This window comes from Gavialis gangeticus, unplaced genomic scaffold (genome assembly GCF_001723915.1).
Source record: "Gavialis gangeticus isolate Ggan-Ray unplaced genomic scaffold, GavGan_comp1, whole genome shotgun sequence".
Classification (NCBI taxonomy): Eukaryota; Metazoa; Chordata; order Crocodylia; family Gavialidae; genus Gavialis; species Gavialis gangeticus.
This window is the reverse complement of record NW_017729004.1, coordinates 5,258,816-5,279,525: the sequence shown is the minus strand read 5'-3', so window position 1 is coordinate 5,279,525 and position 20,710 is coordinate 5,258,816. Positions and strand designations below refer to the sequence as shown.

The 20,710-nt window shown below is 49.8% G+C and overlaps 1 protein-coding gene across 1 annotated transcript; it reads right to left on the bottom strand.

The window, feature by feature from the left end:
* Window positions 1-241: 241 nt before the first annotated feature.
* Window positions 242-8,228, bottom strand: LOC109291063 (protein Wnt-3a-like). The gene is made up of 3 exons (XM_019507924.1): window positions 8,039-8,228; window positions 5,045-5,310; window positions 242-849 (listed from the first exon to the last, which is right to left on the bottom strand). The coding sequence occupies exons 1-3, from the start codon at window positions 8,226-8,228 to the stop codon at window positions 370-372; spliced, it is 936 nt and encodes a 311-aa protein (XP_019363469.1). The 3' UTR covers window positions 242-369.
* Window positions 8,229-20,710: the final 12,482 nt, after the last annotated feature.

The following is a 20,710-nucleotide window of genomic DNA, read 5'->3' as shown; positions in this document are numbered from 1 at the left end:
TAGGAAAAGGCGGTATTTAGGAAAATGCAAGTCTTTCAAAGGGCACTTGATACCATGAGTTGCTCCTGGAAAAGGGAAGGGAGAAGCAGACTCATGTTCTTGCTAATGATCTTCTTCCCAGTTCCATGTTGTTGGCTAGTTAAAGAAATCACAGTCTCCTACAGGAGGGATAATCTGGGCACAACCTTTTTGTTACCTGCAGGTAGATCTTGGGAAAGCCAAGAAGTCATTAGACCTATTCTATCCAACCAGTTTTAGCCTTTTTATTCTTTTAATATAAAAAAGTAGCGCTCTCTCACATACGCAACCTCGGAAGATGTAGGCTCTAGTCTGTTCCTCCACGGGGAGCCTGCAGAGAGACGTCCTGCTTTATTTGCACGTGTGGACATCATAGACTCGTATGCATTCCTGACAACGGACATAGCAACACCAGTGGAAGATACAGTGGCACTTCTCTTTCCTTTTCTCAGTCCTTGTGTTGTGCCCGCGGCCGCAGCACAACAGGTCGCATCCATCTATCCCGTGGGAGGTGACGTTGCAGATCCGATCGCGGGTCCCGAAGGAGCCGGTCTCAGGGTTCGGCTCGCAAAAGTTCGGTGAGTTCTCATAGTAAACCAGGTCTTTCTCAGTTGGGGCCTTGAAAAAGTTGTATTTGGGCCTCAGCGTCTCCACCCAGCCACGGGATTCCCGGTGCTTCTCCACGACCATTTCGGAAGCGCTGTCGTACTTGTCCTTGAGATAGTCACCGATGACCCTGAAGTCTGGTTGGGACCACCAGCACGTCTTCACTTCACAGCTGCCCGACAGCCCATGACATTTGCACTTGAGATGCATGAGTTCAATAATAGACTGGAAAGAGAAGTGGGGGAAAAAAGGAACAGGGAAACTATTATGACACTGTTATTTCTCCAACATTTCTCATCCTAAAGAGTCCCAGGGAGTGAGAGAGATCCTTAAGCTGCTGTGAAATAAAGCTGCATTAATGTAGCTCGGGGCGGGCAGTTGTTTTGGGCGGAGGGCCGCTTACTGAGTTTTGGCAAGCCATCGAGGGCCGCATGACAGGCAGGCAGGGGCAGATAAATATTAATTTTCTAAATTTTTTAGGGGCCCCGCAGGCCGGGTAGAATGGTCTGGTGGGCTGCATCCGGCCCCCGGGCTGCATTTTGCCCACCTCAATGTAGCTACATCACATATAGAAGTCATATGCACCTAGCTCCATCATGTGTCATTTCATCCCATGTCAAACCTGGCAGAAAAGCCAAGGGCTCCTGATATACAAAGCGGTTTCGCTGCTGGATGAAGTCACTCCTGCGTAGGAGTGTGGAAACACCCCCAGAACTGCATTTGCTCCAAACGTTCCCTTCACCCAGGAGTGGTAGGCAGCAGTTTAGTTGCTTGTCATACATCTGCTGGGACATTACTAATGGCTTTGGTAGCAAGGAGACTTACAGAGACTTTTCTACAAGAACTTGAGAGTCTGATGCGCCACCTGCCCACAGAGTTGCTGGATTTTCCCCTTCCTATGAATGGCTTTTTAATAGTGGTCAGTCAAAACGGCCAAGAGATTGGGACAGGACATAAAGAAGTATTTGTTTGTTGTCTGAAGCCATGGAGAAAATGCCGCGGTAGAACGTACTGTGAATATCAAACCTGGGATTTGGTTAAGGCGCCCACAATAACACTCCCTTTTCTTTCCAGAAAGAGAGGCTCAAGTCAAGGAAGGGTATCGCCAACTGAATCATCAGCTATTTCCTGCTGCACCCTTTGGGTTTTCTCTGAGGGCTTTTGAGGATGCTGAGCAGGTCAAACCTTGATGGCTGAGGGCACAACCACAGCGCTCCTACGTTTTCTCACCAGCCTCATAATAGTGAGCATTTTCTTTAAAATCACATCTCCCAGCCAGGTGAAATGGTGCAAATCTCAGCTTTTGTTAAAACAAAAAAAGTCTAGCTCTCGCCTTCCTGGTTGCAAAAGATTCAGAAACCAGAAGATAAAAGGGACCCAAATTGGCACTGATATTTTTTAAAGCAATATCTTTTTCTGAGTTTTAAACCAATCTTTTGATTGTAGAAGCCTGGTTCCTGATTTCTGAATCCTTCAAGCTGGGATTGCTCCATCTGTAGGGGGGCCGAGCTATGACATGGAAAGGGTGAAAATTCATCCTTGGTTGATATGATAGCTGTGGCCATACGTTTCAATAAGAGTCCTGCCGCCTTTGTCTATGGATGAGGTCGGTCCACAGATTTCAAAGGCGCTTAGGCGAGAGACAGCCTTATGCAACCGTACTCAATAAGCTGCATTTCAGACGGATCAGCAAATTTCTGGGTGCATGAACAGACTAGCTCCAGTCTGCATCTAAAAGCTATGCCATGAATCAGCACCTATAGTGCGTGATCAATGTTTTCCAGGTGGTTTTTCTTTGTGATTGAGGTAGCATCACTCACTGCTAAGGAGGTTGTAATTAGCTCCGAGAGAACCACAGAGTGTCTGCTTTATATAATAATGCTGTTCTTAATCAAAGCTTTCGGTCTGGAGGCTGGATTTGAATTCTTATGGGAACTGGCTTGAAACATCTCCGGCGGCTCGTTTTTAGCTGGAAATACTCGAACATGGAGACTAGGTACACTCACCAAATAAGTGTTGGTGTGATGAGAACGGGAAGAATAAGCTGTTTATGGAACAAAAGGATTTAGCTGCCAAGGTGTGGTATCTGCTATACACCCTATGATATTTGTGAAGGGCCTAAAACCAGTAGAGAGTCTCAAAGTTAGATTGGGAATGAAAACAAGCCCTACGAGTCTGAATTATACCCATTGAGCTCTACATAGTATTTTCCCATTGAGGCTCATTAGATGGCAAAATGCACCTTTTCATCCTACCCAGCTCTAGTCTTTATTCCTATAGCCCGTTACCATTGGAAGTGCTGGGTAACTCATGGCACCCGTGTTATTCTGGCCAGCTTTATAGCCACGTAAATATTTCTTTCATCCTCCTCTGCTAGTTTCATAGATTTCATAGACATTTGGGCTGGAAAGGACCTTGGAAGATCATCAAGTCTAGCCCCCCGTCCCAGGGGCAGGAAGTCAGCTGGGGTCATAGGATCCCAGCAAAATAAACATCCAAATTTCTCTTGAAGGCGTTCAAAGTAGGTTAGCGGTGGTTCCCTGACTTTGTGGAAGGATGGCATCTCTCCGTTTAAGAGGGCCGTGCTTCGTGTCTAGAGCCACATCCTTCATTGGTGGCAGAATATCCCCAATGAGGATTCATGCTTCTCCGTGAAATGAGGAACCCCCCCTGAAGTTTTGGCCTGTCCTTGATGGGGGTCCCATAGACTGGTGGAAATCCACGATGACTTCATAGGTTATCCACGTGTGCAGTCATACGTGTTTCTACATACATGAGCAGGGTCTGCTCCCACTCCCATTGACATCAGTGGCAACAAAGGAGTAGAAACAGGCTGATTTATGTTGATTCTATTAGTCACTGGTACTTCTCTTCTATATAGGATAAGCAATAAGGTCTTGTTTTGTGTGGGGAGGCATCAGGACGTGACTCCTGTAGAGGCTGCTGGAACAGTTGACTTTAAGCCAAGAATGCTTCCTAGACTGAGCCTCTGGAATAGGCCAAATCTTAGAAAATTAGGGTTGGAGGGGACCTCAAGAGGTCACATCTAGTCCAACCCCCTGCTCAAGGCAGGACCAGCCCCAACTACATCATCCCAGCCAAGGCTTTGTTGAGCCAGGTCTTAAAAACCTCCAAGGATATGGAGATGTCTCTAGGTAACCTGTTCCAGGGCTTCACCACCCTCTTAGTGAGAAAGATTTTCCCAGTATCTAACTTAAATTTCCCTTGCTGCAACTTGAACCCAGAAAGGCCACAGTGTAATCTGGCAGTGGCATGGTTGGTAATGAGCTGTTTTCCCTTTGGGGAATCAGTGCTAACCACCAGTGCTGGGAGCAAATGTAGGTCTACTGGGGCCTGAAGAGACACAGAAAAGCCTCTGTGAGCACAGAGACAGTCTTGGGGCCATGGATTTATTATCCTGAGTTTGGGTGCTTCCTTCAGCACAAGGCAGGCAGTGAGTGGCGTCTGAGGCTCCCTACACAACGCAGGGGGGAGAATTAGGGACCTTGGGGTTAGACCCACACAAAAAAACCTGCTGAAACCAGCAAATGCTAAGGTGTCTTGAATCCTTTGGGGGCTTCTTTCTAACACAGAACAGGGGTTGCCCCATCTTTGCAAACACAGCCAGAAGAGGCAATGCTGCCGCAGCCCCTCTCCCCCCCCATTATACACTCACTAGTGGGTATATAAGACCTATCTTCAATTCCAGGCTTGCCTTGAGGAGATCTAAAACCATCTCTTGGATCTCCTAGGAAGGTGGCTTTGATCTCCTCAAGCAGAGGAGGGCCTTCATGATGGGTCTCCTACAACCTGGGTGGGGGGCAGCCCTGCCTGCTCCTCCTTGTGCCTGCCTTGGGCTTGTGGGCATACTCTGTGGGCATCTACTCGATTGGGCTCGGTAAGGTGGCTAGTGGAGCCATGTCTTGACCTATAGATCCTGATCGAGCTTAGGTATGAGAGAGGTGCCTGCCAGGAGCGAGGCACTTCTAGGCAGGTGAACTTTAGTCACCTGAGGAAGTTAAGCATGAAAAACGGAGATGCCTACAGGTTGTGGGTGCCTTCAGGGCTAGACAGGATTGTGAAGGGGGTTTTCCTGGCTGCAGTTTTGAATGTAGATGCCCAACTTTCACCTAAGCCCATCTTTAGGCCCTTGGTTCCTTTGGTGGATCTTAACCTCTGTCTCCATGCTATGGCAAACCCATCTGCCCTGTGGACAGGCAGAGGTGGGGTCCCATCACACCCGTGCACTGGACAACGTGTTATCCTTGGGATCCGTACCCCCTGATTTATTAGTGAAACCAATCTCCTACAGTGCTGAGCCCAGGTACGCACTGGAGTTTCCTCCCACCATCTGTAAGGGTTTTAAGAGGCTACGAAATGCCTTTTAGGGTTGCAATAAATGAAAAGCAAATGGCCTTACAGTTCTCCCAGCTTCGTTGTTGTGTCTGTTCATGGCTGACCGAGCGTCTGGCCTGTTCTCCCGGGCGTCCGCGAACTCCCGAGACACCATGCTTCCAAACTCCACATCCTCGCTGCAACCTCCCCATTTCCAGCCTTCACCGGGGGGCCCTTTGTGGCGGGTGTCGCAGCCACAGATGGTGGCTGAGCCCTCAGCACAGGACCGGGTCACGGCGAAGGCCACGCCAGCAGAGGCGATGGCGTGGACGAAGGCCGACTCCCTGGTAGCTGTGGAGGAGAGAAGCGGGGAAGGATCTGTCACTCAGAGGGGGATGTGGCTGACCTTTCCCAACACAGGAAAGCCTCCTTCTGCCTGTAGTGCTACTCTTGGGAGGTCCTGTAGCAGGCAAGAGGCATTTCCGGCACTAGAAGACACCGTGGGTAAGAGCTAGATTGAATTCAAAGGCCTTATTCAGGCTTCACCCAGTGAATTTAAGATTTGGCCATAGCAACATAAAAAGCCACAGGGAGCTCTGTCATTGTCTGAGTCCCGATATCCAGCACGGATTCAGGTACACATGGCCTGGGCCCTGATCTCCTCCCCTCGGGAAGGGGACAGCTCCTTCTGTTGCCATGCTCTGCAACTTTTGGGTGCAACCCAAGCCAGATAAGCCACACACTTTTCAGATCCCTGTTACTGGTGATGGCTGGGGAAAAGTCCTGGTCCACAGGCACTCCAGCACTCTTCTTTCCTACTCATGGAAACCAAGGGCTGTTCTCCTCAGCCATCCTAAATCCGCATCTTCCTGCCAACTTGCCTGAGTCACAAGGATGCTCCAGCCATTACATTGCATCTTATGTGTCTCTTATATGTTTGCCCAAATGGGTGCCAGGCCCCTGTGCCGGGAGCTGGGACTGGGGGGAGTTTTCTGCCTCCCCTTCGGCTGGGAATGCAAAGGGAACCACTTTTAACTCTGGGCCGGGCCAACTCTAAAGAGTTCATGAGCATGAAGCACAGTCCCTACCTCTCGCCCTTTAGGCTCTTTAGCAAGAATTAGAGCTGGCTGGGGAATGAGCCACTTTCTAGGTGACTCATTCACTTTCCAGGTGGCAAAATTTGTTTCCATTCCACATGGGGAGGAAAATGAAACTTTTTTGAGCCTTCTGGTGGAACAGAACTGTAAAAATACATACATACATACATACATACATATATATGCATATATATACACATACATACATACATACATATATATATGTATATGTATGTGTGTGTGTGTGTGTGTGTGTGTGTGTGTGTATATATATGTTTAATTTCTCATCTGGGTCTTTCTGTCTGAAAATGCCTGAAAGGTCCTGAAGTGGCTCTCAAAAACGGCTCTGCTGAAACCGATACAACCCCTCAAAGTGGTCTGGCTTGGGACAGCATTTTTCTTTTTTGACGAAAGAAATCTTTCATCATCAGAAGTGAGCAATGAAGATGATAAAGGCGCTGGAATGCAAACCACATAAGGAAAGCTTGAGAGAATGAGGTGTGTTTAGCTTGGAGATGAGGAGATGAAGCAGGGACACGATAGCAGGCTTTCACGTTTTTGAAAGGCTGCCATAGAGAAGAGGAAGAATGACTGTTCTCCCCGGCCACGGACAGCAGGACAGGAGGCAATGAGTTGAAATTGCAGCAAAGTGGTTTTAGATTCTACCACAGGAAATAAACTGTCTCACTGTATAAAACATAGGATGATAGGAAAAAAATGCCTGGGGAAGCTGTGCAGTCTCATTCCTTGGAGATTTTCAAGAAGAGGCTGGATGGGCAGGTGTCTAGGATGGTTTATGCTCCATTTTTGGAGGGGTTTGGACTGGATGACCTGTAAAGTCCCTTCTGACCTATGATACTACGGTCAAAATTGTTCCAGTGAGCTCTAATTGCAGCCAAAAGGAAAAGATGGAAAGATGCCAATAAAGCGTACCCTTGAACCAATTGCCCTAGTGAGCTGTTTCTTTGTCTATGGCCTTCAAATCATTCAGATACACTTTGGCAGCACTCATACATCTTTGATAACCAGGATCCATGGAGATAATGGACCAGAATGACACAAGCTAGACCCATTGACTTCAACAAGCCTATGCCATACTGGCATCAGCTAATAATCTCTCTATAATTTTATTCCAGTCATTTTTGCACTGCATTTTTATGCATTTTATGCCCATTCTGGGCCCTTATTTTTGCTCATAATGGGAATGTATCACTTACAACTCTAAGCTATAGGAGAAGCAGGTTTAACAAGCTTAGTCAAACACCCAAATGTTCTCTGGATAAAAAACATTGCTAGGTGCTAGACAGCCTGGCCCATCTAGACTGAATGTTGGAGCCAGAATCTGCGCTGCCCTGCTTCCCTTTGGGAAAGCTACCAAGCTACAATAATATGCAAATGAAGGAAGATGCATGAAACTACAAGCAAAAGCTATGAGCAATGTCCTGGAACATAATGTCAGCGAGGTTAGTAAGTCGTTCTCAGGGGTTGATCCAAACAAATGTCTCCAGAGCCTCAAGTGGGACTTTTAGGCACTATTTAGGTCCATCCTACCCAGTCTTCTGCACCACACCGTGGCAGAGAGCGGATGATGAACGGCAGTGTGACCAGGTCATGACCAGGTGTTTTTCCCTGCTGCTGGTCCTTTCTCACTTGCTGTCTCCGGCATTTAAGGTCTAGGACATTTTGATTCAGAGGTTGCACCCCTCACTCCCAGGCTCAATAGCTACTGATGTGCCTTTCCTCCAGGAATTTGTCCAATCCCTTTGTGAATCCGGCTAAATTCTCCGCTTCTGCAACATCTGGTTCCAACGAGCCCCAAATTGTATTACATGCTATATAGAAAAGGGCTTTCTTCTGTTCGTTTTAAACTTACTATTTGCTAGTTTCATTTTGTGACCCCTAGTTCTTGTGTTGTGAGAGGCAGTAAATAATAAATCCCTATTTACGTTCTCTTCGCCGTTTAGTATTTTGTGAACTCTTACCATGTCTCCCATCACGCATCTCTTTTCTAAACTTGAACAGACCTAGCCTCTTCAGTCTCTCTGCATATGGAAGCCCCTCCATAACACTGATCATTCGTGTTGCCTTTCTCTCGACCTTCTCTAGCTCCTCTATGTCCTGCTGGAGGTGTGGGGACCAGAACTGGGCAGGGTATTCAATGTCTGCATGCATCATAGACTTATAAAGGGAAAGAATGACATTTTCTGTTGTGTTCACAAGTCCTTTCTTAATAATCCCTAGTATTTTCTTTGACTTTTTGATGGCTGCTGAGCACTACGTTGATGTGTTTAGTGAACTGTCCATGGAGACTCCCAGCTCTCTTTCCTGTGGGGGAACAGTTAAAGTAGAGCCCATAGTAGCGCAGGTCTCGCTTGGGTTATTTTTGCCCCGGTGCATCACTTTACACGTCTATGTTGAATTTCCTCTCCTCTGCCCTTTCATTTCCCTTTCACTTAGTAGTGCCAGATCCTTCTGGGCAGCGGTGCTCCCAGTCTCTTCTGTAAGACAGAGCTTGGCTCTGAGTAGCTTAGAGGTTAAAGCATCTATGTGGAGGAAGGGGGGAAACGTGGGCTGGAGGTCTAAATGTCACACAGCACTTCCCTGGGAAGATCCCAAAGAGCATTGCTGCTTGCGTTGTGTGGGGACCACCCAGTCCCCTTGGAAATGCAGCCACCTCTGGGGTGGAACACAGTCAGTGTTTAACAGGAAGCATGAAAGGCATATGTGGTCCTGGAAACAAGGACCTGTGCTGCGAACTCCTCTTGTCCCAGCTGAGTGCCTCAAACACCCATTATGGACTCAGGCTCCTTCTTGCTTGCTCTTTTTCTACCCTGTTAAATCTGGATTTCTTTTCTGCACAATGACACAGAAGCAGCAGGTTAAGCGAAGTGTCCCTCCCCAGCCTACCCCAGGCCCAGTGTTTAGGGCATGCTTCTGGGAAGTGGGAGATGTGCATTTGGACTTCCCAGGGTGGTTGGGATTGAACTCGGGCTTCCTACTTTCTGGGCAAGTGCTCCAACTAGGATGTGCTATCGAAGGGAAGCAGCATCACCATCTGCTCCCTTTGGCTTTGTTCTAGGGGGTAAAAACCCTTGTTCCTACTGAAATGTTAGGGATCGTGGTTCTATGCGGGTGGGTTAGTCATGCTCAGAGAACAACCAGCGGATCAAGCCCCGTGCATCGGTTTTCCCGGGGCAGAGGGAAACCAAGTTCCCGCATGCTGACTGGCCTTAGGGCCTCCTCAGCCCTGTCCAAGCAAAAGCACCTCTGAACATAGGCAGAAGTAAAACTTTCAAGCACCAAGGGACCTTAAAGACACAACCTGCAGTGCCTATGGAGGTTAGGTGGCAGCTAGACAGGGGTCCCTAGGACTTAGATACTTGAATTCCACCTAAGTTTCACCCGAGTTGCCAAATCCCTTCCTTATCGGTGCCAGCCCTTATAGAAACTTCCACACTAGGTTTTTTATTGTTCTTAATAACTTCAGATTTGACACAGCGCTTCTGCATCTCCAAAAGCAATCTTTAGGCTGTATTTTTAAGGATCACTCCCACGCCTACACAATGCAGGCTTGCTTGGGGTGGAACACAGCCATGCTTCACAGCATGAAGCTGGAAGTAAATGGCACTATGTTCAGTTGTCACTACCAGGGATTTCAGGTAGGCAGAATGCAGTCCGCAATCTAGCTCAGGGCCCCGAGGCTAACAATCCAACTTTGGAGAAGGCTGCCAGTTGATCCTTGAATGACAACAAATAATTAGGAGTCAGGACTCGTGGTAGAGGTGATCGCTTTTATTAGACCAGCTAGATGTTTGCAAAAAAAAAAATAAAATCTTTAATTGCAAGCTTTCAGGCACAAGTACCCTTCTTCAGGCATAGGAGAAAAGATTGCAAATGTTCTCCTGGGTAGAAATGAAAGTTCAAGAGAGTTGAAGGTGTGGTAATATCTTGTTTGGAACAGCTTGTTTTATATGCAGGTTAGGCTCAGAGAAAAGAACAGGAGATTTGACCACACCTTCAACTCTCCTATGAAATATGAACTTTCATTTCTACCCAGGAGAACTCGTGCAATCTTTTCTCCAATGCCTGAAGAAGGGTGCTTGTGCCCGAAAGCTTGCAGTTAAAGACATTGTTTTTTGGGGGGTTTCTGCAAAAATCTAGTCGGTCTAATAAAAGAGATCACCTCTACCATGAGTTCTGATTCATTTTGCCTCTAGGCCAATACAGCTACAACCTGGATACCTAACGAATAATTAGGGCATTGGGATCACATCTTTCACCCCTAACGTAAAGATGGGGCACTGGGTTCAGTTGTGACGCAGATGGAAGAGCACCATCTAGCGAATGACTTCCTGCAGCCAGGCTGAGGACGAGGTCCTTTCCCTAATTACTAAGCAGCCCTGACCCTGTAGAGCTGTGGAGATCTCACCAGGTCATAGCCCCAGGCAGCCTGGCTGCAGGAATGGAGAAGGAGTGGATAGAGATACAGATAAGCAGAAGGAAAGCATGCACTTGTAATGGAAATGAGGGGTTATTAAGGTGCCATATAAAAATGCAAGAGACTTTGCAGAGATAAGAGGAGAGTGCAATGTATTTGTCAGGGAGTCTCATTCCTCCCTGGGTGGTTCTGGAAACAGGCCACAGGCATCTCCTTATGACTTCAAGGGAGCTTCTGAGGAGCGCGATGGGAGCAGGAGGCTCCGGGGGCTGATCATTTCAACCACATTGTCTCAGGCAACGCAAGGTCACCGCGTGTCTGGCTCCAGCACATTAAGCTCACCTACTGCCTCTGATGACAGTCAAGATTTTAGAAGGGACAAGGTGGTTTTGGCCTGCTGAAATGCTTACGTGCCCCCTCTTTAAGTGAGCTGATCGTCGGCAGGTGCATGCTCGTGCACTCTGAATATCATGCTCCTTCAAGCTGTTTCACCAGGGTACCTCTGCAATTGAAATTGCTAGTGGCTTGACCTTCCCTCTCGCAGTGCTTTGTAGCTGCATATCCCTTCTCCCTGGCTCTGGACATACCTGAGTGTATCTTACTTGATGTCAGAAACCTTGCAGGAAGTCAGAGGTGTGTGGGCCAGTGGGGGAAGCGATGGTATCAGCCCGGAGAACTGAGAAGTGGGGAGTCATGAGACTTGAGACTTCATTTCCTGACTTCTTACGTGAGTGTGGGCCAGACCCTTCATTTCTCTGGGCCGCCGCTTCCTTATGCATAACGCCCTTATCTCACAGGAAGATTGCATTGCTATCTGCACTGTCTGTGTCTTAGGTAGAGGATGCAAAGTTACTCTTACAGTTCAGTGTTAACTGGTGGGGCAGGAAACTGCCTGTTCCCTCCCGCCCTCTTTTGTGGCATCTTCCCTGCCTAGTACATACCTGACCATATCTGGAGCATATCAAGAGCCACAGACACATGGGCTATTACGCTATGTGGGTACTGAAGCTATCGTTGCCTCATTTCTCCTGCGCTCGTGGGACAACTCAAGGCTCTGGTGCCTGGGTGGAGGGAGGAATCGGCCTGCCGGCCTGATTTAGGTTCACCATCTCCATAGAGAAGTGGGTGTTCAGATGTCACCGGCGCTTAATGTTTCTCCTGGCAAAGTCTAGGCAGCTGGGCCTGCAGGCTTTGGCCCCCTTATTATAGAATCACAGAAAATCGTAGAATCACAGAAAACGAGGGCGGGAAGGGACCGCCGGAGGTCACGTCTGGTCCAACGCCCTGCTCAAAGCAGGACCAGCCTCAGCTAGGAGGCTGATGATCATAGCCAAAATTTGTCTAGCCAGGTCTTAAACACCTCCAAGGATGGAGAGTCTGCATCCTCTGCGGGTACCCCGCTGCAGTGCTTTCTAGTGAGAAAGACTTTCCTAATTCTCCCTATGTACCATAGAGGGAGCCTAGGCCTTAGTTTGAGGTTTTGGATTCTGCTTTGGGGGCCAGGTATCTAACCTGGGAGTTCCCATTTTCTGCTGGATCTTACCTGCAGCCTGATCCCTTGCCTAGCACAGGCCAGGCAGTGGTGGCGAGATACCCAGGGGCTACCGAATGCCTCTGCTTAGTGACCTGGACACTTTGAAAATCTGGCCCTGAACTCCTTCTGGAAGGTGTGTGCTTTCATCCAGCCCATGGCACTGGGCTCAACACAGGGGGAATGGTGAAATGCAATCGTCCGCGGGGAACAAGGAGTCCATTCAGATGGCTTCTTCTCTATTTAAAGTCAATGAATCAATACATTTCAAGCAGGAGTTCTTCAAGACGTGTCTGAGGAAGGGAAATCTGGGCCTGAAAACTTGCCCAACATCTCTTTCAGCCGTACAGTGAATCCAAGAAAAGATACCGCCAAGAAATCCTAACCTCTCTATCTAATAGCTTTTAGCTGAGACAAAACTAAGCAATCACAAATAGATCCAGGAGCATTCAGGCATCCAAAATGGGTCCTGGAGCGGATTGTAGGTGCCGGCATCTGGATCTGGAAAACCCCAGATTAATCCCAGAGGTGCCAGAACTCCCTGTTTGACATTAAATTTCCCCAGGGGCTTAGAGCCGTGCCCTGGGCAGGCCCACAACTGGCCCAGCCTTGACAGGGCTGAGCAGTGCCAGGCCCAGGCTGCTTGGGACCCAGGAACTGGGTGCTCCTGGATCTGGGAGCTGCCCCCCCAGCATGCCCAGCACGCACCGCTGGGCTCGGGCCCCATGCAAAGCGCATGCAGGGCCGCTGCTTTCTCTCAAGCCAAAGGGCTCCGAGGCGGTTCCTGCACGGTGCTTCATGTGAAATCCTCGGAGGTGAGCTGGCATTTTCCTGGAAATGCTGCAACCACTAGGCAAGCCCCTCTTGGGGTCTCTTTCCCTGGTTTAAGGCATCTCAAATTCCTTTCTGCCCAGCGATACGGTTTCCAAAAAAAAGCATAGAGCGTGTCCCCACCAACCCTCCCACCCCTAAAAGAGGCTGCAGGGTGGAGGTGAGGGCATTCTCATGGGAGATGTGGGTGTGAACCCCCTCGGGCATATCGGGGAAATGAGATTAGGTCTCCCATTTCCTGGGAAAGTGCTTTAACCGCAGGGCGAGGCTTGCCCGGTTCTTGGAAAGCAAGACGCAGGCATCAATCTTCAGGGGAGGTTTGCAAGCAGATCGAGACGCCTCCCCACAGCGCTCGGCGCAGGCACCCAGGTCCCAGAGAGGCCCTCTGTGCTGAGCGCTTCTTGTTGGGGCACCTCACTCTGCCCGTTCACCACACAAGGGTCTGGATCCCACCGTGGGCTGAAACAACGGGCATCGCCCCCCATCAGGACTTTACTGGGTACAACCTGAGCTGTGTGACTGCAATGGGCCGGGGGCATCTCACCCACCCCATGCCAGAAGATCTCCAGGGAGGCTGTTCCAGACTCATCCCTGGCACTGGCTCACGAACCCTTCGCGTGTCTGAGAGCGAGCAATGGGGATGAGCCTGGAGTCACACAATGTCACCTCCCCTCTCTGTCTCGATTTAGGGTCTTCAAGGATGAGCGGAGCCTATTGCATCCTATGGCAAGCTGTTGTGATGGCCGATAAGCCTCACCCTTAAAAATTTGGCTCTTTATGTGTAGTCTGAAGTTGTCGAACTTCATCGGCCATCCGTAAGATCTTGTTGTGCCTTTATCTGCTAGGCGGCAGAGCCCTCTCCTCTCACAAACCTCCCCACGCAGTCACTTGCAGTCTGCGAGTAACCCACCCTTTGCCTTCTCTTGCATACGGTCATCAGAGGGAGGCCCATCTGCCTTCCTCTATCAGGCTTGCATTGCTCTGCAAGCTTTTTGCAGTGTGTCTTCACTGTTTTTCAAGGGTAGACACGAGGACTGGATGCAGCAGTGGTGTCCCGAGGTGCTGGACAATGCTCAGAAAGATAAGAAAAGGAAACTCCCTGCCCCAAATCAGTCCCAGTACAGGTTTGGACAAGATGGGATGAGTGGAGGAGACAAACAACAGGAGGATGAGTGAACAACAATGCAAGCAAATTAGCATACAATACACCCGTGTCTCAACTCCTTGCATCCAGAGCTACCCGCGCTGGGCTGAGTTTGAACCTGTCATCTAGGATTTATAGAAAGCTCTTGGCAGTAGAAGAGGAAGGACTGTCTGGTGGTTAAAGTGTTAGCTTTGTCATCTGAAGACCTGGAAACAGTTATCTCCTCTACAACAGGCTTCCTGTGTGATAATCAGGGATCCTGGTTTTCTCTGATTTAACCAAAAAAACCCCAAAACCCCAATTTTTGGTTACAAAAAAGTTTCCCCCAAATCCACCTTTTTCCATGATTAAAATGAAACACCACTAATATAACAATGGGCTGTATGTGATGGTTTGGATAGGGATGATCCTGCCTCAGGCGGGCGGTCGCACTAGATGACCGCTGGAGGTCCCTTTCTGCCCCACTTCTCTATGATATCTATAACAACAGTTGGACCCATGAGGAATTTGGTCCAGGCTAAAGCATCTTCCCTTGCCTAGTAAAGGACCTGCTGCTTTCATTGTGCTGAGCACAACCACAGTCCAGTTACCAAAGAGGTAGAGGAGAGCATTTCACTAGGGAGGATGCTCAGGGCTCCACGTGTGAAAATCCCTGTTCGAGGAGAAGGATTAACTGCCATAGACTGTGAGGACAGCATCACATCCAGCTCTGGGACAGAGCCCACCTGTCTGGGTTTGTAACTATATGAGCTAAAGATAATTGAAGCCCTTTGGGTGATCACTGCAGGGCCCAGGAAGCTGACTCCCTCCCTCCACCTCGTGTACAGGGAGCAGCACGGCTCAGCTCTGCCTGGAGCTCCTCTGGCCCTGATGGGCCCATGCCTTCAAAACTCAACAGGGAAGTGCATAAATTGCCTGACCCTGAAAAGTATTTAGGTGCATGAAGGCAATTAGGTGCCTAAATGCCTTGTGGATAAGGTCTTCGTGCCTGTACTAGAAACACTGATGGACTTGTTCTCTTTCCCTCCTGTTCAGTGGTAGGTCTCTGTTAAAATCAGATATATGGGAGATAAAGCTCTCACAAACGATGGTGATGGGTCATCTGCCATCCCTTTCCTCCGGAGAGTCCTGAAGCCCCACAGAGCTGGAAGGGAGAGAGCAGGCTACGAGGCATGGGCTTAGATAGGATGGGACACACAAGCTGGGGTTACACCAAAGAGGAATTTAACCCAGCCGGCTTACATAAAACACTTTGTGCCAAGTCCAGCTCTGCTTTAGACATGTAAGTGGCATTTAGATGGCTAACTTTAGATGTGCAAGTGGTATTTTGCTTAGGAAGAAGGAAACCTGTTTTCCAGCCCCCCCCCACAAGTGGATTTGAACCTGTATTACCATCAGCAAAGCTGGCTAACCACCAGGCCATAAGTGCCCTGAGCAGGTACCCCTCCTACGGCTGGACAGCCAAGAGGGAAATAATGATGGGGTCAGCAGGTCAGTGATCTAGGTGGGGTACGGCTCTGTGAGATGGGCACTGCCCTACAAGAGAAGGTCTCTTGGGTTTTGGCCTTTGCTCCTGTGTTGTTTCTGCCTCATGCATTTAAAGACCAGGAGAGAAGCTGGAGAGACTGCAGGGAGGCATAGCTGCTATCCCAGTGGGGACGGGGCCAGAATCCAGCATCACCCCCCTTCGAGGGAGCTGCTTGAGGCGGGGGGAAGGCGGCTCTAACTCCCATGTAAGTGGCACCACATGCTGCTCATACGAGGTGCATAAGTGCTACTTGCCTGCCTAAAGGAAAGCTAGATGTGGGCCCCGAGGCTGGAGGTGGGATCGCCACCAGGGTTACAATGAGGTGGGAAGTGAGGAAACAAGGCAATATTTTGTTTCCAACGTTTCCAGTATTTTCCCCGCAGGCGAAGTCTGCCTCGCTGACGCCCTGACACCTCTTCCTTACATGGGAATGACTTTTTGCTGCCCTCCAGCACTTGGCTCCTCCTTCGTGGTGCTCATGGAGATATCAGCCCGTGGATGCCAAGGGCTTCCCTGTCTCTTGCAGCCTTCTGGGATGGTATCCATCTGAGCTTGGTGCCGGGCCAACATTTAATCGCTCCGATTGCCAAGCTATCTGTCTCTGTGTCAGCGCAAATCCTTTTAACATGGTTCCTGCCTCCTCCCTGCCCCAAGGAAAAATATGTTCTCAGCTCAGAGACTTGACCCATAACCTGATTTATTGCTGTTTGGTCCAATGGCGAGAGCGTCTAAAGAGCGTCAAGGCTCATCATTTCTGTCCCCTGCATGTCTCGACCTTGAGTGCTACTGGGGCTCCTTGAAGGCAGAGGGTTGAATGGCAGCATGGAGAGCAAGCTACCCCCTCTACTCCTAGGGGTCGGGGTGAAGAAGGCGGCATGGCCCCAACTTGGTGGATAAGTGGATGTCTTGAGCTCTTGTGGGTTGCTCCAACCCCTCCAAGGATCCAGCTCTAGGTGCTATTCAACCATCTCCTACTTACAAATCGTTTTGCTTCTGGGTCAAGACTGAACAGGTCCGGTCAGCCTGGTTCTCATTTGCAATTTGGCTGCCTGGTTTCCGTACAGCCTCATTTGCTATCATGGAAACAAGACCTGAGCCCTTCTGTGCTGAGCTATTCCCGTCGCAGGGTTTTCTCAGCTGTTCCCCAGAAGAGGAAGAACAGCGATACTCCTGCATTGAGCTACGAGGCCCTTTCATTTCGGTTCAGCAAGGGAATGGCTGTGTGCTGTTAAAAAGCCTGATTTTGCCGAAGTTTTGTGAGCAAAACTGTCTTCCCAGAAAACCCCAACGAAAACTCACTGCCCCGTATGCCCAGGCGCTGCTCCCCTGACTCCAGAAGGCTAATTCCTCTGCAGCGCCATCATCCGACGAAGCGCAGTCCCCGTCCGATGCTACAGATTAGGATTAAGTAGGAGGATCTAGCTCTTAGGTAATGAATGCCTCTCTGAGCAAATGCTCCCAAGTGGGGAGACTCCCATTCGAATAGCTGGGACTCCACAGCGACGTGGAGGTTCATCCCCTCCCTTGGGAAATCACCCTGATGAAATCCCGGTCCGGCCCCGGTGCATGGAGAGTTTGGCATGGTCATTTTTCTGTGGCCTGAAATCTTGCCTGAGAGATTTATCAGCCAATTCCCAAGCTGACTCACTCCCGGCATGAAGTGCTTCGTCGATTGGAAGGAAAGCCTGATTTCCAGAAGCCTGCTTGTAACTACAGCTTTAAGTGCAGGGCTGGGCGTGAGCCTGCATCCTGCTCGAGCGAGCGCCCTGTTTTGCAAACAGCCACATCAACTGTAGACAGGAGCCGATTCCACACCCTACGGCCCTAGAGGCTTTCTTTTTTTCTTTCCCCTTTTAAAAACCAGCCCCCTGCAAAGCGCACACAACCAGGGGGATATTAAGAACCAGCTAACCCAGCTTTCCCCTGTCTGAAACAGCTGGGCTTGGGTTCCCGTTGGGTTTTGGGCGAGTTCTTGTTTCCTCTGAACCCACGTGCTAGTAAGAACACATCCCCAGGAAGATGAAAGGACGTGAAGAGACATTCAATTGCATAGGCAGCGATTCAGGTTATTGGAGTAAAATGATTAAGTGGGCAGCTCATGCCAGGGAACATGAAGGGAACTGGGATAAGATGCAGCGTTGGAATGAATGAGGGAGGATTAAGGGAGTTGACACAACACAGAAGGCCAAGTTCTTCCAAAACAGCTGTAAGGCTTTTGTTTTAATTGGATAGTGAAGTCCTCCAAATCCTACCGCCACGTTATGGATGCTGGATGTTCCCTGCGTTCAGATGGGCAGAGCCCGAAGCTTGCAAGTCCGGCAGAAATCAGCTGGCTCCGAGGCTGAGCTCTGCAATTTAAGTTTATCTGATTTTATGGCATGATGATGAGGTCAAGGGTTGCTAATTAGCTACCATCAAAACAACCAAGCAACTGCTGGTTAATCCTAGGTAAGCTGAACCACCAGATGGGCAAACCAGTTGGACAGGGCTGGTATTTATTACCCAGTCCTGATCCCTCTCTCCCTATCAATCAGTCCATCTGTCCATCTATCTATCTATGCACGAGGCTTTGGCCACTGGCATTTTCACCTGCCGCTTGGCTGTGTTGGCAGCCCACCCTGTCTGCAAGAAGAAAGGGGAGGTGGTGCTCCCCCATGCCTTTCTGGACAACCCCCAGTTGCAGTTGCACAGTCTCCTTTTTGGTGCACTGGGCTTGGACTTCTGTGAGACAACGGGCATCTTCTCTATCCCCTACCAAGCAGCCGAGAGGACCGTGACCTGCTTGGCTGATTTCTGTCCAGGCCAGGCCAAGGTGGGACCCAGGACCGGCGCCAGAACTGGCTCTCGGGGGCTGGCTTTGATGATGCCCTCCACCTCTTCTGGCTCCTGGTCTGGGCATGTTCACTTTTGTGTTTTGACATGCCACCTTACAACAGCCTGGGGCCAGTTTGTGCCACACTGGGCCGTCGAGGGAGCACTTTGCATGGCGGAAGATGCCCAAGTTGCTGGAAAAGTGTGACCACAGGAGGAGTTTTGGAGAAAGGGAATTCATTCACTGGTTATAATGGTGATTTTTGACGGATGAAACTTTCTGCCCCAGCCCTTGGTGGATCTCTGTACTTTGCCATTATGCCTTTTGGCTTCAACTTCTTTTATAATACAGGTGCAAAAGGTCAAATTCTGTTTGTCTATCCATCCCTGTCGAAGTGCATAGGACACCCTTTCAATCTCACCCCCTTCAACCCATGTCTCCAATCACCTTTTGATCACACATGCTTCTCTGACTCCCAAACTCCTCCAAATCTCCAGCCCCAAATTTCCCAGGGGTTCAGCATCCCTGTAATGTTTTCGACCGAGGCAGCCATGCGCGTGCGGATGCTGTTCGCGGGTCCATTGCAGCGGGCCGGACCCCTTCGTTAAAGGGAGCTCAGGAGGTGAAAGGGAGTTTGCAAATCCTCCGGGGTGTGTTAGATCGGCAGGAAGGCTGCAGGATGAGAACGGTCCCTTCTGGCCTTGCATTAAAAAAACCAAAACCCGGTGCTGTGTAAAACCGTTCTTCTGGTCAATAGGATAGCTGGGGAAAAAAAACTGTACCCTCTGCCCAGGAGCAACATCCCCGAACAAAAGGATCGTCCTGGCCCACCTGAGAAAGGAATGTGGGGCTCCATCGAACTGGCCTGATCGTTTTTGACAGCCTCCCTCGACACCGCCTGGTTGGTATGGCAAATCGTCCTTATTACCTGCTGGGGTGAATGAATCCCCTTTTGTGCTGGCACTGTCACGCCGCATTAAGCGGACAATGGCCCGAGATATTTTATATGAAATTTGCCCTCACTAGTGATTAGCCAGGACCAAGTAAGTCATAGCAACCTAGAACTATGCATTGGCCGGGCCCCGTTGTCGGCCGAAAGGGAAATCCCTATTCAAATGGTTTAATAAAACAATCTAAAGGGCGTGTGAATCGTGAAAAGCATTTTCACTTTTCTCTTTAGCTTAATCTCATGGTCGCTGGGATATTGTGCTCAGAGCAGACCCCAGCAGGGTGCGGGCCAAGGTCCCCCATCAACTCTTTTTACAGCTCCCTTTTCTGCGAGTTAATGATATACCGGTGTGATTGCCTCCCGCAGCAAGAAGAAACACGCCTGGGATGAAAAGGATGGACCTCCTAACACATCCTAAATGGCAACAATTTCTCATCCAAAGGTCGCAGGTCGTAACCTGGATTTTGTGACACCACCCGGCCCCTTTGCAAACCTCAGGCTCGCTGCAAGACCCGTACACGCACGCATGCACCCCCGCCCCGTACGCACACATCCCCACACACACGCAGGTGTCCACGTGAAGCGTGATTTCAGCGTTCGCCAGCCACGTGACGGCTCAAGCTAGTTTCTGGACCTAGCCTAGGGTTCGCTGCCCGTGATCCGAACCACCCAGGTTGAAAGGCAGCAACCGGGGGATTCGACACGTCTTTCTCGGAGGCCTATTTAGAGAACTACCTTCTGCCCCCGTGAACGAGGCTGAAGAGCCCAATTGGGCCCACGGGGTTGACTAGGGGTGGGGAAAGGAAGAGTCTGTCCCAAGCAGGAGTGAGTCCATCGGTCCTCCCTGCCCCAGCCCCAAGCCCCTTTCTTTGCGGGCACTGGGGACACATCCTATCCCCAAGGCACGTAAGAGAAGCTGCAGCTTTCTGGGCTTTTCCTGGGTTGTCTGTGGCTGCTGCGCATTTAACTGCTTGCTTGCAGTCCCTCCCCCCCAACTCCCTTTATGTTAGTCCCAAGCCCCAGCCCGGGAGCAGGGAAAGGCAGGGCGAGTGCTATGGGAGCCTCAGGTTTGAGATAAAAGCCCCAATAGCTGCTGCATGTCCGTGCGTTACCTGCACGGAGGAGCCCTTTGAGTCTGCAAAAACAAGGCTGGAAATCCCCGAGGGAACAAGCTCCTTCATGAAATCTCCCCACAGCCTGGCTTCCAACGCTGGGGCTCAGAGGCATGTGGCAAGGAAAGACCAGGGGGGAAATAAAGCAGCCGGCTTTTTCCAACCGCCAGCAAAGTTTGGGCAAGGTCGGAGGCAGGAAGGTGCCTAGGTTTGGGGGTTTTTTGGTTTTTTTGTTGTTTTTTTTGTAGTTAGGTGCTTTCCCGGGGTGCCTTTGGAAAGCCTCTGCTGAAGTTCAGCCTGACGACTGGG